Source organism: Opisthorchis viverrini (assembly GCF_000715545.1).
Source record: "Opisthorchis viverrini unplaced genomic scaffold opera_v5_235, whole genome shotgun sequence".
NCBI classification, from domain to species: domain Eukaryota; kingdom Metazoa; phylum Platyhelminthes; class Trematoda; order Opisthorchiida; family Opisthorchiidae; genus Opisthorchis; species Opisthorchis viverrini.
The window spans coordinates 69,368-85,233 of NW_008751887.1; the positions used below are offsets into that span (position 1 = coordinate 69,368).

Here is a 15,866-nt window from a genome sequence, read left to right on the forward strand (position 1 = left end):
TATATATATATAATATGAATAATATAAAAAATATGATAAATATGATATTAAACATACACGCGAAATACAATGTACCATTGAGAGTGAAACCAACCAAATTAACAAACACCGATCACAGTTGGTATTCTAGGATAACAGCAATTGTGAAAATATGTAGACAGATAGCAACGCTGTTGTGTGTTGCGAACGGTAGTGCAACTTTCATGCCGGTATTTGGCTTGCTGTTCCGCTTAGTGTAGAATATCAAAAGGACCGGTAGGTTGAGACAACCTTTTATGGGGACAAAGGAAAATTATTACAACTGTATTTATACGGTTGTTCTGGCATGTTCCACAAGAATCCGCAAGAATTTTCGTGGAGGGTGACAAGACGAGCCGAGCTATAAACGCTCAGTCCTGATTGGTTAACATCCGACCAATGAGGGCATGTACTCGTCTACTCCGTAACTGGCTCACGGTAAGTCCGTCCAGTTGATATGATGTTTGGTTATTTAGAGCGGATCGTCTCAGGACGATAGCCTTCCGTTATGAACACGATACTCGCCGATACATGTCAACAGACTGGACAGAAGTACAGCATGGGGAGCTAGGTGTTGGGTGTATGGTGGAACTCTCTTAAAGGAAAATTCACCCAGAAGCCAAAAAAGGGTGAAGAGCACGATCCACGAAGTAAATGTCTCAGGTGTCTTACTTGCCAAGCCAACATACTACCAGGATCAACGTTGATAGCATGGAAGAAGCAATCGGCCGCCTCGTCTTCACATTCCAACTGATCACAACAAGCTGCCTTCAAAACCAGGGCTTGGTAACTTTTCGAATCCTCAGTTAAAATTTCCTGCAAGCAAATTACTTGTGTTTGATCACGTTACCTGAGTTAGCTTTTGGCATTCATCGTACTCTCCTTTCTGATAGAACTTTTTTGCATCTTTCAGTTTGCTTTTGAGTTCTTTATCCATAGCAGTGCTGCAAAAAATGGTAAAGTGTGGTGAGGAAATGGTTGATTGCAGCAACACTCAGGGTACTTGGTCCACACACGCACATGTCACTTGATCACAGTAGAACCACACATTGTTTTACTCAACGAACGTGGAATCGCAGGAAATGACTGTAAGGTCAGGAAACCCGGTGTGAACTACGGGGAGAGCGGTGACAATACGAGGAAGTCGAAATAAGTAGGAAACCTTTCTTATACCCACGCGCACCTCGACTGATGGCACGATCCTCTGGTTACCTTAATTGTTTGGAACCACATCTAGAAACGGGTTACTGTGGTGTACATTACTCGAAAATCGGAAACCCAACCCAGACTGAGGGCCGAACCAAATAGATTTGGCAGCAGTACTTCCCTAAACAACAGCAAGCCGTATACCACCAGTGGACCGGTACTCTGTATAGGATGGACACTGTGGGGACATCACGTCTAACCTTTTTTTTTATAAAAAAAACAGCGTCTCAAAAAACGGGGTGATTCCAACCTTCAGGATCTGATACGCTGAAAAACAGCAGACTATACCCGTGGAACACAAGCATACAGAGCTCTAATGACAATCCATCCTAATTGTTACTCGTAAAAAGACGATAAAATGACAGTGATCGCTTTCTGCAACAGTGCTTTTGCGAGTCATTTTGATTAACCCCAACCAGGAAGTAAGCCGGCCCCATGACATCACAGGGGGGAGTTTCCCAACTCAGTAATCGACAGCGATGTCCGCACGGACCGTAGATTACGTGGTGACATAGCTAGTCAAGTGTGAGGCGGAAAGGTGACACTAAAAACATTGACCATCTTCTAAACTGACTGCAACAAAACATGAGGGACTCATCCGTTTGGCCCACCCAGTAAAAACAGTAATCCAAGGTGCGGAAGCCATCGCATGCGAGCAGCTGCATGGAGTCACGGAAGATAACTAAGTGTTGGGTGCAGACTGAAGTTTGGCCGACCATGTCCAGCAGCTTGCCTATCTATCCTGCCCTGTGGTGTCACCGACATTCTGGACCTACGTCGCCGTTATCCGGAACTAGTTATGATGTATACGGCACCGAACTACTAGTGGTGAACACTGATGTTACACTGTCGATGATGATGATGATAACAACTACCCAATAAAACATCCAGTCCACTTTTCCTCAGTCAGTGCCAAGTTTTGTTTGAGCAATAAGAGTCGAGCAATACCCATGGCACAGTACCGAATATGTTGTTCGTCAATTTATGTCCATACGCATGGGTCAGCACCTGCTGCCTGACTTGTCCGCCACATCGAAATATCGCAATTGACCCCACACGGAGTAGGTAATATCGCGCGCAGCTGTTGCTGCTATGTGGAACCGTCTTATAACTTATAGCCGGTGAGACAATAAAATTGTTCAACTGTAGCACCCTTTCGGTGCCTTACTACCATGCCACCAAAAGGAAGCACGAGGGCTGGGATGCTGTCAGGTTTGCGAAACGTAGACAGGGGAAGTCAAGGGGCAAAGGTCGGGTTCGAACAACGGACCTTCCGATTAGTAAATTCGCGCTCTAACCACTAGAATGTGAACATGATGCACAGACGTATAAAGGCTCAAATCGGTTACGTGTTTTCATGACAACAAAATATCCCCATCCCTCGCCCGGAAAGACCCCGGAAACGCAGTCGATTCGGAGAAACTGAGGCTCGAATCAACAGTATGGCACAACATTATTTCATCAAGGATAGAGCCGTTACTGGGAAGTTTCGAACTCGCCACACTAGCCAGTTCCCAAACTACTACTTTCGTACTGAATATGCTTTTACGAGCTCCGTCTTTCGGTGATATCCCACTGATCCAATTACACTGTAGGTTGGCATGGCCCAGCCTTTAAAAAAGGCGATGAGGCCGACATAACCAGGCACTGCCGGCTGATGAATATTTAGCAGTCATGTAGTCTGTCCAACCACAAGATAAACTCTATTTGATTTCTGCACACGAAAAACTATTTGACCAAGTCGGATGGCAGATGCACGGAAAAGGATTCTCATCATGGCAGGAGCCCAATTGCATTTCGGATGATCAAGACAGAGTGGTAAATTGATAGCCGTGGAAACTGGTGAGCTTGGAAAAACTGTTTCAAGTCAATATAAATGGCAGTGGAACCCATACACAAAGCTGGAAAATGGTTTAGACAGTGTGCGACACTTTCCAATAAACATCCATTTTAGGAATTCGTTCTTATCTTTTCCCAAGTTGTGCCAAACATGGAGTACCGTATTTATGAGCCAAGATGCCAGCCTAATTCGTGTGATGCCACCAAAACTGACTCTTCAGGATGCTTTATCCGTTGTTCATACCCATTATTGGGAAGCATGGTAGACCAATGAAAGGTCTGTGTTTCGAAACCCTTCCGGATAGCCATTTCTGAGTATAAAGCCTTCACATAAAACACATTCGTGTCTCATTACTGTCATCGGCTAGCACCACCTGAGTCAGCGAATAGGCCTGGCTGCACAACTTTTCCTGAATTGATGAAATAATAAAAAAAGAGCATTAGGGCACAATCTATGACCTATAATTTGCACCTCACAACAGTTGAAACAATTATACGGCTACCTATTTACTCTGTGCACAAAGTTCGGCATAAACAGATTAGCACCCTGTTTCTTCACTTTCGTTAAGGCTTAGATAAAACGTGTCTATGGTTTTCCATCTCCGGGAAATAATCAGGTGCCACAGATCTCCGGCGTGCAGTATACTTTGCACAAAAACAACATGTCTTGGTGTTGAAAACCTATTACTCGCACGCTTCGTCATACCTACCCCATTGGTGGAACAGTATTTTCCACATTTTCGGATAACTTTGGAAGAGACACCAAAAACCGATAATCAAAATTATGCCAGCGTCACCTGGCTGAATCAAAACTGAGGAGACATTCGTGAATGGAGAAGCACGGTTGCTTGGTTTGGACGTCTGAATTATCATAGGACAATAGCGTGGTAGTAGCGCAATGGATAAAAGGTCGAAGGAGCACAAATAGCTCCAACCGATCTTCAAAAAAGTGAATTCAGTATCCGAAAGGAGGTGAAACTGAATGAGATAATGCAGTCGACTCATAACACACGTTGATAAGAAAGGTAAAAACAACTTCATAAAGAAGTTTTTTCTAATTTTTCCTATGAAGTGTTGTAATTTCCTATTTAAAGAGCTCAGTGAGAAGTCACAATATGGTGTTGAGTCTCCGAAGTCGTTTCGGATCTCCTGAGCTCTAAATTCGTCTTCGTTATCACGACTTTATTCGCGTGCAAATTAGCGAGCGATCATAACTAGAAAGAAAACGGCTATTGGCATGGCTTGCACAGGTGACCTCAACCAACGCCGACCGCTTGTTAGTGAGCTGGTGAATAGTAAACTCACATAGCCCCTTTCACTACGACAGTTGTCAGGTTTCACAGGTCAATCAACCAAAAATAAGCTGCCAAAGTAATAATCAGAGCTAAGGGCGACTACTACTTAAACGTTAGGAAAAACAAGAATTCCTTTCAAACGTTTATATTTCGAGATGCAAGGTGAGCCATGTAAGACATTGTCAAGTAGGAAGTCTTCTTCATGGGGTACAAGCATGTATGGACACAATTAGAAAGCAAGAAAAAAACCTCGAGAGTCGAACTGTAGTTGGATAAAAGAAAACAGACTAACATTAAAGCAAATCAGTAATGTTAATGGAGTGCTCAAAGTGATTGCGGCAATATGGATCTAATACACTTCATTGCGAAGTTACCGCACACCAGCATCGCTTCAAACTTCACAGTTTCAAGCCATGCAGATAAACCAGTGAGTGGTACATCGGAAATCTGGTCCCGTTAAATGGTTATCTGAAGAACAGAGAATCACCTCCTGGCACCTCAAATAGGCACGGACGCATCAGTCAGCTCCGATCCAGACGGCTGACACTAGCTCGGTGTCCACTGATGCTGAATTTACGCACTGCATGTGTTGCACTGGTAATCCCCATGAGATAAGTGCAAGTCTAGGCATGAAGTTCATTACTTCTGCAAGGCGTGCAGATTTTGTTCATCGGCTAGAAAACAGACGCCTGACTGCTTTATATCGCATCAACACTCGCCACGCATACAATCGCAGCCAAATCCTGAGGCAATAGAAGTCCGAGAGGTGAACCTACGGATGAAAGCCATGCGAGAAGATACTGCACTGCATATTCGACGTTATTCGAGTGCATCCGTCCCAAGGCCTGCTGCATCATTTCCGCAGTTTTACACGGATGAAACTGAAAATAAGGTATGCCAAAGTGAGCGTGCTCTATTTGGCTTATGCCTGACAGCAAATTCGTTGTAGCACAGTTATTGTCACCGCCGAGTTGTGGGATGAGGTACGAAGACAAAGGGTATCCGTCAGCGTCCTGATACCGAAAAAGTAATACAGGGACCTCGTATGCATCGCTATACAGTACTCTGTATTCCACAACGATGTTTCCTTCGGCTGAAAGGCACTCGGTGGCGGGGAAATACTGACGACAAACCAGTTCAACTGAAACAGGGTTGGTTAATTCTTCGATCGACCATTGGCTGTATGCATCGGCGCGATGTTGAAGATGAGAAAAGACAGTTTTTATGGCTTTTAGGAAATCGGAGTGCGGCAAACGTCCATTATTCATTCCCTGTGAAGACAAATGAATAGAAAACAGTAAAAACCTGAAAACGAACCGGAAGCACGAATGCAGCTGAATGCCTTTGCGGAAAACTTGGTGATTGATAGGGAGGGTTAGCAGGAACAATCTGATTTTCGATGTTTGATCATTTGATCACCCAACACAAGCCACAACATAAGCCATAAATGGTGACATCGGGACAGGAGTAATGAGGTGAATTCTGCTGTTGTGTTGTTCAGCAAATCTTAAGGGTTCTCATCCAGTGACTAAGACAATGATGCAGCTGTTATATGTCATGCTTGTGTGAAATGAGAAACCCGTGATCCAATCTAACAAATCAACATGAATCATACCAGGTTTACAGAAGGCAGTGGGTGCATTTGCTGCTGGATATTTGGGATATGGTTCGCACATTATCTCGACCTAAAGAGTTCACCTTGATGTAGTGGTCAGGGTTCAGTGCCGCGGTAATCTTGCGAGTAATATTGGTTGGAATTTCGTTCCACACCCATGCCAGGAAGACCGAAAGGGAGAAGTCCGAGAAAGAACAGCGGGACTAATCGCATTCGTTGGAAATGTACTGTCCTCTGTGTTGGGTGTAAAATAAGCACGAATGTTCCGACCAGCATGCCCACATTAATGCTCCTCCCACCCAGAGAAAGAACGGGTTAGAAAAGATTCACAGTGGAAACTGCACATCCCGATTACCCGACGGTTAACCGTAACCATCGGCGAATCACCCAGTATCATCGAAAAATAAATAAACCTTTCCATGAGCCTGACGCGGCTCAAGTCCGTCGTCAGAACCCAACCTTCACATCTCGAGAGCTCCTGTCTACGATTTAGCAACTTGGCACCACCTCAGCCTTCGTGATACCTTTGAGTGGCATGGCATCTAGACAAGGAAAGAAGTCACAGCTGAAAGAACGACGATGCTGCTTCAAACGCACGTGCTGCGCGCGGCAGTACTCGAAGTGGGGCATCTATGTCTCAACCCATAATGCTCACTCCAACCACGAATGTTACCCCTGAAGTAGTATCAAGCCACATCGGCCGTCGCGCGACGTCAGCAGCCATGCCGCCTTACTTGTTGCACACAGCAGGGCGGGTAAGTAAAAATGAACTGCTAAGGAGGCCTCTTAACCCTAACCCACTCCAAGATGAATATTCACCCTTCAGATTTCAGTACTAGGATTGACCTTGTTCGCCATGTGTCATGTTCAGCTGCAGCTTCTGTGCATCTGACTTCACTGACAAACTTAAACAGTTCGAAGTTTGTTTTAAGAATCCTGAAGGCTGGTCTCCTTCCCAAGGCCAGTTGGACGAGTCAAGTGGAACAGCTTGAGGACGCTTCCGACATCCTTTACATCTTCCAATTCTTCGGCCTTTCGAGTCCGCCGAGCTTCCCAGTCTGTATGAACACTCAGTTTGACCTGGCGTCGGTTAGTGCGTCGAGTGGGGTTGTGGTTGCGGTGGGGAGGGAGGGATCTGTTGCCGGGTTTCCAGTAAAGACACGGTCCTAAAAAGATAACAATATTCGTTCAGCTGCGACACCCTTCGGTTGCCTAGCTGCTACGACACCCAAAAGAAGCACGAGGGCTGGGATACTGCTATGTTGCTCAAGATTAGAGAGGGGAGAAGTCGATCGATGGAGATCGGGTCCGAACCATGGACCTTCCGGTCAGTAAATTTGCACTCCAACCACTGAGCCATCGCGGTCTTATCACAGATCCAGTGTTTGGGTGAGATTGGCTGGGTTGTACCGCAAACAGAAGTTTTGGCCTTAAGGAATTTGGATAAATTTCCCTAATGGCCGTTTATATCCGACGTCGCATCGACCGGCAGGCGCTCGAGGAGCTGGTTCTGATAGTTAAGTTTGACCTCTAAATCCACCAGCTTCTCAATGGCTAAGCGAAGTTTGCACGTTTTTGCGTAGACTTGAAAAGAGCACTAAAAATCAGCAGCGTACAGGTGTATGGTCGGAGTCCACGCTGGTGTTCCAGAAGAAGTGGCAGGCGGCGATCGACTCTCGCCACCGATAACTGACGGCGATGCGGTCTATTTGGATTCAGTGCTGGTTTTTGGTGGGCGCCACATTGTCAAACGATTTCCACTGTTCCAGAAATCCGAACTACAAAGGAACAGTATATGATCGCCACACACCTGAAGTAAGTAATCCCGTTGTCCGTGCGTCTCGTGTCCAATCCAAGACGACCACCCAATCGGGCCTCAGCAGGGCTTACTCTAACTAAATGGGTCTTCACGTCCTCAGCAACTGTAACGACATCTGATCTTCAAGCCCGCTGTAGAAGGGAAGCTAGAGCGTTACATAAGCTGTCCTCGGCAGACTCAGAGATACAGCCAATTGGGGGATAACCAGACACAATAAGCAAGGTGCGATGGACCGCACTTCTTCTAGATTTTCTCACAGATGTCACCAAACGGATTATGCAGGGGCGCATGTCAACAGGTAGCCAATCAAGCAGAGACGCTTCCTTTCGGTCGCCCAATACAAACCCACACCAGTTTATCTGTAATATGCACGCTATGGAAGCACCAGGGGACAGTAATTCTCCGAAAAGGTGTTCACGACAATTTCTGTGGATGGAAGACAGAAACGAAGCTCATGAGCCAAAGCCCAGTAAGCAAGGTTGTACATCACCAATACTTACACATGAATTAGACAGACACCGTATACTATACTGGCCTCCTTTTTGAAGAACACCGTCCCCGGTGAACCATGGCCTACGTGAACCGGCCGGTGCTAGTGGTGTGGTGCGTTAAGCTGGTGAGCGTGTGCAGAGGTTGCTGTATCTGGGGCTGCGTCTACCGTGTGTGAGTGAGCAACGTGCTAGCTCTGAGGCCTGTATGCACATATGTAGAGCCAGGATCTTTGGATCCACGCGCATATGGCACGGCGAGCAACCGTTTCCCATTGCCTGTCTGTTATTGGCTGATTGAGCGCCCAATCAGAGAGTCAACGATTGACAGTTTGGAACAGGGCAGTGTGACCTTCACCTAGGATTCCGGGTGGTGTTTGTACTTGCCGTTCAGCGGATTCCGCTCACCTGAACGGCAAAAACAAAAAAGTGTCACACTACTCTTCACCTTCTCAGCTTCATCCAGTACGCCGTTCAGCGCCGCTCACCTGAACGGCAAAAACAAAAAAGTGTCACACTACTCTTCACCTTCTCAGCTTCATCCAGTACGCTTGCAAACGAACGCACCCACTAAAAGGCATCTTAAAGCGTTTTGAACTGGGCAGTAGATACAGCGTTAATCACCGCCGGAGGAAGGTTATTCTACGCACAAAGTACCGAAAATAGGAAAAGTTGTTGCCCGATAACGGTCATGTTCCGGTCGTGTGCTAAATGAGTCAACAGTGGAAAATCCGTTGGCGACATAAGTGAGTGTTAGTTCACTTCAGAGGTGACGATACTCTAGAAGAAAGGGATCGGGCAACACAAGACGCGTTCCATAGTCAACAGATTTATGGCGGCAGACCGTCAAATACGCTCAATGAGGGTTCTGACTTTATTGCTCCCTGAGTAGACAACCTGGTTGGCATATTCAAGAAGCGGTTTTACTTGGATCGTCTCGAGTGTAGAGGTTCATGTGAGAAATAACGGGCAATGTGCCCTGAATCATCCTCAAAACGACGAATGCCTTTTGAGTCAATTTTCTCGTGCACTGAGGAGGACACTTTTGAACAGGGCCAGATACCTAAATTCCTTTTGTTATCTATTATCTAGACCATTCTCATCGTGTGTTTGCTGAGTCACCTCCGAATGACTCTTTCAGGGAAACATGACAGTCCAGCGAGTATTGCTTCGCAGCTTACACGTACTTATGTGGTTCCGTAGTGTTGTAAACGTAGGATTTCAAGTCGTCCACAAAACATAGACATGGACCTGAAGGGTTGTTGACGTAGACAGGAAGCAGAAGTGGACCCATATGGTGCACTTATGAACCCCTTTGACACCGCTGCTGTAGAATTGTGATTCGGCCGTGCTTCCAGTCGAAACGTCCTATCTGACAAGGACGCCCCGATCGAGCGGAGAATTTCCCCTAGAATTGCGTATGATTTTAGCTGGTGGAGCAGCAGGACGAGTGCGTCTCTACAAACAGTCTTCGAGAAGTCGAGGAACATGACATCCGATATAAGCCATTAATCCCCGGCATAGCTCAAGCCATCTGAAAAGACGAGCATGTTCACTAAGCGAGAACGGTTTTGGGCGGACCCGTGTTGCGCTGTGGGTATCAATTTTTTGAGAATAATGTGATTTGAATGGGTCCGAATAGGAACGCGTTACATCACACTCCCAGGTAGCTGTCGAGCAATAAGGGCCACCAGTTTTGTATAATGGCGTGACGATCACTTTCGTCCAATCAGAGGAATGGTCGCCTTCGTCGAGCGTCTGACGAGAACAGGTATGTCTTTTGCGAAAGGTGAAGAACGTCCGCTTGAGTAAGGGTCAATTTGTTTAAACAGTGATTCGCAGTCAGATCTTGAGAAGATTAAATGTAACGAGGTCGCTGGTTCTGAATGAAAACCGTTATTGCATTCTCTGTGGGCGTTTCCGGGCGGGGCCCAGTATGGTGACCCGTTCTCGCATGTTGCAGCGCCGGATTTCTGATATAAAATAGTTCCTCGTTAAAAAATACCAGCCTAAATTCAATGTCTTCTGTAGTTATGTTTTTTTAAAAAAAGATGAGACCTCGTTTCCAGAAGACGTCGAATAACTTCAGTAAGCTTTAGGTCCTTCCGACCGCACATTTTTCTTTTGGGCGGACATTGCTAGAACCTGGTGAATTTTTGGGCAACGCTCGTGTGTATTTCCTCTCCTGAAGCAGGTTTCAGTTTGAGTTGATCTAGGAATATATGCATTTCTCGGATGTCTACAGGACAAGAGTTCTGAATCTTTTTTCGACGCTCCAAGTTCCTGGTCCAGTAGCAGATGAAATCAATGTTCAAGTGATGAGTGAATTCTTAGCTAGAGGAGATCCGCCCTAGTGTTTGACTGAGGAATTGGACATTGGCAGCGGCGGATTATGCCGAAAAGGAAACATTTGTTCCACAGTGCATCACATAAAGGAGCAGGTGTGGCATTGGGAATGACAATTAGAATGGGCATGGACGCGCGTAACTGTAGGGAAGTGCCTCCCGTCATCCTGCGTTTTTAGTCTCATCGGAACATATAGTATCCTTCTATTGATGTCTCCGTATCAGAGACGCCCGGTGTGAGCAAGGTTTCTGTAGGTGCAATCATGGACGGTTGTTCAGGACAAGTCGAGTTTGATATTTCGCGAATTTGTTGAAAAATTAGGGTGTTTTTTGGGCAATCAAATCAACACTATCCGCCCTGCGTCAGAAGTTTTTGTTCACAGTGGTATGGCATCAGTGAGGATAGCCGTTTTAGCTGCTTGCGCCTACCCATGGCTCCAAATTGGTAAATGTTGCTTACTCGTCTGCGTCCCGCATTGGTGATTCCCGGAACTGCTATTGGACAGAATCTGTTATGCCCGTCCGCTATGATAGCTTAAATACATTTGTTCGCAGGAGTTCTAAACAATAGAGTTGTCTAAAGCCCTTTCTCACTCAAGTATACTAATAGGCGACAAGTTGATGCATTTTGCAATTTAAGGAATATATTCCTGACTGTGAATGACCCCGGGAGCGTTATTGCCGGGGAAAATGTAGCATTTTTCGGACACCTGTCTGCGAATAGCAGGGAAGAGATATTACTTAGTGATGCGCCTAATTCACAATGTTTGATTACGTCAAAGAGAGCAGCGAATTCGCGAGAAAATAGAGAAATTATTTATTTCATCATCGTAAGTGGAAGCGATGTTACCTACTTTTACTTATTATTGTAACTGGTGGGTCGACATCCAAGCCTCTCGTCGTCTGCCTCGCGTGCTCTGCGTTGCCAAGGCGCCTTTTTTCACGTTTGCAGACTTAATCAATTTGCGCTACGCACAATCGACGCTTGCAAGTGCCGAACTCCATGTTATCGCCCAAATATAATGCCAAGTATGCGCCGGTTCAGAGCATGAATTCTAAATGTCAAATGTCTGCATGAACGGTCGCTTTATTATCGCGGATCATGGGTTTGGAACCCCGTATCTTGCACAACGTATCGATAATAAGTGAGTTCATTGAATACCGGACACTCATTTTACCATTTAACAGGCTGAATAGCCTATGCAAGGGCGCCAAATGCGTGTCTGAAGTGATGGCACACATGACCACTTGGTCGATCTCCGTGCCATCCATCCATTTGGGGCTCGTATTTAGTATTGTGTGCCCGAAGGTTTAGAGTATTTATCAAAGACTATTCGTGCCGTGCATGGTCTGTAAGTTAACGACAGCAACAAAGCATTAGAATGAGACCAGTTGCTCCTGCGAAAAAACATAGGCTGTCAGAAAGCTAACCATCAAACTACACTTCCACCCAGAATCGCCAAGTTTCGCCTGAGAAGACGATGGGTCGCCTACCTAGTCGAGATTGACGCAGACACCGACCTATTTCAGAACGAAGTTCGCCACTTGCCCCGGTACACGTGCATGAATGGTCCAAAGTCAACTGCAACATACTACCACATTTTAGATGGCGGAGCTCGAAATTCAGTCGCGAACTTTACTGCTTTGGTTCATCGCGTGGCATTCGTCGTTGACGAGAGCCTGGTACAAGGAATATTATCAATTGGTTGGCCATGCTTCGCCTGAGTATCATCAAGGCTGTCTTTAGTACGTGCTTTCACTTCCTGTCAGCACTTCGGCCTTCATTCTCCTTATTCACGGTGAACTAGGTGACAGGGATGAGAACCACTGCATTTCAGTGCATGGTTTGTTGGCTGAAAACTGACGTTTTGTTTTCATTATAGAGGCTATTTCTTCTCGTCTGACAGGAGGCATCCGAGTGTACCGCCGAAATGGTTTTCACTGCACATTTATGTCCCACGAAGGGTGTTTCTACTCTTGTAGTATGTAATCTTCGGGTTAAAGTGGTCACTCTCTTCCGCATTCTTCGGTCATTCCAAGCACCGTGCTTTCTGGATACATTCTGACCCTCGGGTGCCTTTGAGTGAAATCTCCGGCAGTTGTCCACTTTATCAAAACTGAATATTGGCTGATAAACCGATTCGGTGATCAATCCTCTTACAGGACCATGGCTAACTGTTCTAGTTTACGTTTAATATCATCCAAAATGCAACTGTGACATGCTTCTTTGAACAGTTCTTGCATGCCGCTCACGCTTGCCGCTGTGAGACTAAAAGTACACACGCGCTCTAAAGTTTAGGATTTTCTCACTGATACTGAGTTTAACCCAAACGCGAACATATGCGGCGCAACTTCCATGCCGGGTATCTCAAAGTGGACGTTTATCCCGATACTAGCAATTACGTGGAAATTGTGGAATCACTTACTTTTATAGGGCGCCATCGAGACGTTCTGTTCAAAGCGATGAGTCACCACATGGGCAATTTACTTTTAATTAAATGAATCCCTTGGAAAGCGCGTAAAGTCCGGACATTCAAATCGACATGGGAAAACGAAAAACCTTCGTGACTTTCCGTTGAAAAGAGGTCGGAAGTTATTGGGGTGCAGCCGTTTTCGGGGATTAATGTCAGGATCAATTGTAAGCAACCGTATTTGAGAGATATTCGCCGTGGGACCTCAGTGCTAATTCTCCCGGAAATTCCTGGAGTGTCGTATTTGCCTTTCTCAATTTGTTTAGAAACAGTTTAGCGTGCCATGAAGTTGACTAGGAGGGTTTCACTAAAGCTGTTGAATCCAGAAACGTGACATTTCATCCTACACTAATCAGTGTGATCTTAGTACTGCCGACAAAAATAGGTCTTACGGAGTTTACGGAATCTCATCAACAGGAAACTACACTTTCACCTGCAACATAATCTTGGCGTCTGGTGGGATTCGGCACTTTTGAAACCCGGTTGCTTTAAATTTCGGGAATACTTCTTTGTAGTCCGGCATCTTGGAAACTCCCTTCCATGTTTGCTCTGTTGGTGTACCTATGCGTTTGTGAGACTTTAACAGCGCAAAATTACCGAACATCCGGAATACCAGAAATAACTCGTCTATTTCGGAGTCTCCGGGAAATAGCACTTCACCTGTTATCTGCTTTTCATATTGATGGTAATAAGATAAACTCTCACCATTTCGTACAATATACAGCCGAAACTCCATGTATCAATTGATTCGTCGTACTGTTTTGCCCCCAGCATTAACTCCGGAGCTCGATACCATAGTGTCACAACCTCATGACAGTAGGTTCGATTTGACATAGAGTATGTCCGGGATAAACCGAAGTCAGCTAGTTTGAGGAATCCCTCTCTTGTTAGCAAAAGATTCGAAGGTTTCAAATCACGATGAAAAACTTTGAGTTGATGGCAAAAGTGTAGGGCGTTCAAAAGCTGCCTTCCAAATGACTGGGAAAGTAAAAGGGAAAGATATCCTACCGTCACAAGGCTCATAGGCAATCCTGCATGTGACAAAGAGTATTCCGAAGTTTTCTTGAAGTTGTTTTCCTCCATGAAACGCTTAAGGTCCCATTCTGCATACTCATAGACGATTGAAATTTGACGGTTGCGGTGGATTATCTCATGGACTCTACATTCATATTCCCAATGAACAAGGAATAGGCTCTGTACCCTATTATATTGGGATGCTTATAAATATTTAGTTCCAAAAGTATTCCAATTTCCCTCATCGTGGAAGCCGGGATTCCATCTTCAAAACTAAATCACCTTCGGTCATTTTTGATGACAATGGTACCTCTCCAGAGTTATTTTCTTAATGGCATAAACGAGACTGTCTCGCTTGTCGCGAACTTTGTACACAACGCCGTAAGTTCCGGATCCGATTTTCTTCTCTTTGACGTACCTTTCTTTGAACAATAACGTGTCTAAAAGTTAGTGTTTTGCGCGCGCACAAACCCATGATCAGGTTCAAATATGTACCATGAAATCTGTTGTTTTAAACAACACACCTCATCACCCTCGCGCGTGCGCTGATGAATATATAGGCACGAAGTTTATTCACAGACGGGGTGGCAAAGGTTGGAAGATGTTTAGTTGTTACGGTTTTGGTGTCAGATTCGCTTGCAGTCGAGGTGGGATGGAGAAAATATGGAAGTGTCCTCTTGTTTATAGAGTTCCCTGGCCACACAATGCTCTTATCTGTCAAACAATTGCGAATGCAGTAAAGCGTTTTACGCCACACTGTTGCATTATGTTGCGTATGTGAGAGAACCAGAAACCACCCAAATGTAGTTTCATATTATTGCAACCACTAAATTCAATTGTCCACCTAAGCAATTATGGTCCTTGTGGAAAAATTTCGTAGCATTACTGGGCCCTGGGATGTCTCACTGGGGCTCAAAAGTTTGGACTGATACTCTCAACACAGTAGCTTATCTCTTGCAGTCCATCAGAGACACGTTGTAATTTTTGAAATTTCAATTTATTTGTAATATTATTAGTTTTATCTCCCAACATGTAGGGAGCATGTAAATACTCCGTGCGATTGTTAGCCTTCACACTCGATAAAATGAGGAGATAATGCGCGTTATATATTTAACGAATGATCGCGCTGGAGAAGAAGTGCATTTCGTTCAGGCAGCCAAGCGAACTTGTCGACGAAAATCGTTTGCATAAGTAGACTTTGCCGATGTATGTCGCAGTTCGGACCCTAGAGCCATGTGGGTTATTAAACCTAAGAATCTGCTGCAATACACTGAATTGTGGTGAAAAAGGGAAGACAGCGAGGTCGAGCCTCAGACGTGTCCATTCACGCTATGCTACAGGGCACAGTGACCTCCGCCTAGGACTCCGGGTGGTGTTTGTTCTTGCCGTTCAGCGGCTTCCGTTCACCTGAACGGCAAAAACAAAATGTGTCACACTGCTCTTCACCTTCTCAGATTCATCCAGTACGCTTGCAAACGCAAAGACCCACTAAAAGGCATCTTAAAGCGTTTTGAACTGGACAGTAGATACAGCGTTAATCACCGCCGGAGGAAGGTTATTCTACGCACAAAGTACCGAAAATGGGAAAAGTTGTTGCCCGGTAACGGTCATGTTCCGGTCGTGTGCTAAATGAGTCAACAGTGGAAAATCCGTTGGCGACATAAGTGAGTGTTAGTTCACTTCAGAGGTGACGATACTCTAGAAGAAAGGGATCGGGCAACACAAGACGCGTTCCATAGTCAACAGATTTATGGCG

At 45.3% G+C, this 15,866-nt stretch overlaps 2 protein-coding genes across 2 annotated transcripts in view; both read right to left on the bottom strand.

The window, feature by feature from the left end:
* Positions 1–6,697, bottom strand: part of T265_08657 (hypothetical protein) — a gene marked incomplete at both ends in the record, with an annotated part of 20,718 nt that extends 14,021 nt beyond the window's left edge. The window contains 6 exons of the mRNA XM_009174528.1: positions 691–834; positions 869–962; positions 2,219–2,335; positions 2,393–2,517; positions 5,492–5,629; positions 6,629–6,697. Of these exons, the coding sequence (XP_009172792.1) occupies positions 691–834; positions 869–962; positions 2,219–2,335; positions 2,393–2,517; positions 5,492–5,629; positions 6,629–6,697 (687 nt within the window). The remainder of the gene's footprint in view (positions 1–690; positions 835–868; positions 963–2,218; positions 2,336–2,392; positions 2,518–5,491; positions 5,630–6,628) is intronic.
* Positions 6,698–13,517: 6,820 nt separating this feature from the next.
* T265_08659 (hypothetical protein) lies at positions 13,518–15,609 on the bottom strand (the record flags this gene model as incomplete). The annotated part of the gene is made up of 5 exons (XM_009174530.1): positions 13,518–13,657; positions 13,694–13,763; positions 13,802–14,297; positions 14,421–14,528; positions 15,557–15,609. The coding sequence occupies 5 exons, from the start codon at positions 15,607–15,609 to the stop codon at positions 13,518–13,520; spliced, it is 867 nt and encodes a 288-aa protein (XP_009172794.1).
* Between the last annotated feature and the right edge of the window lie 257 nt (positions 15,610–15,866).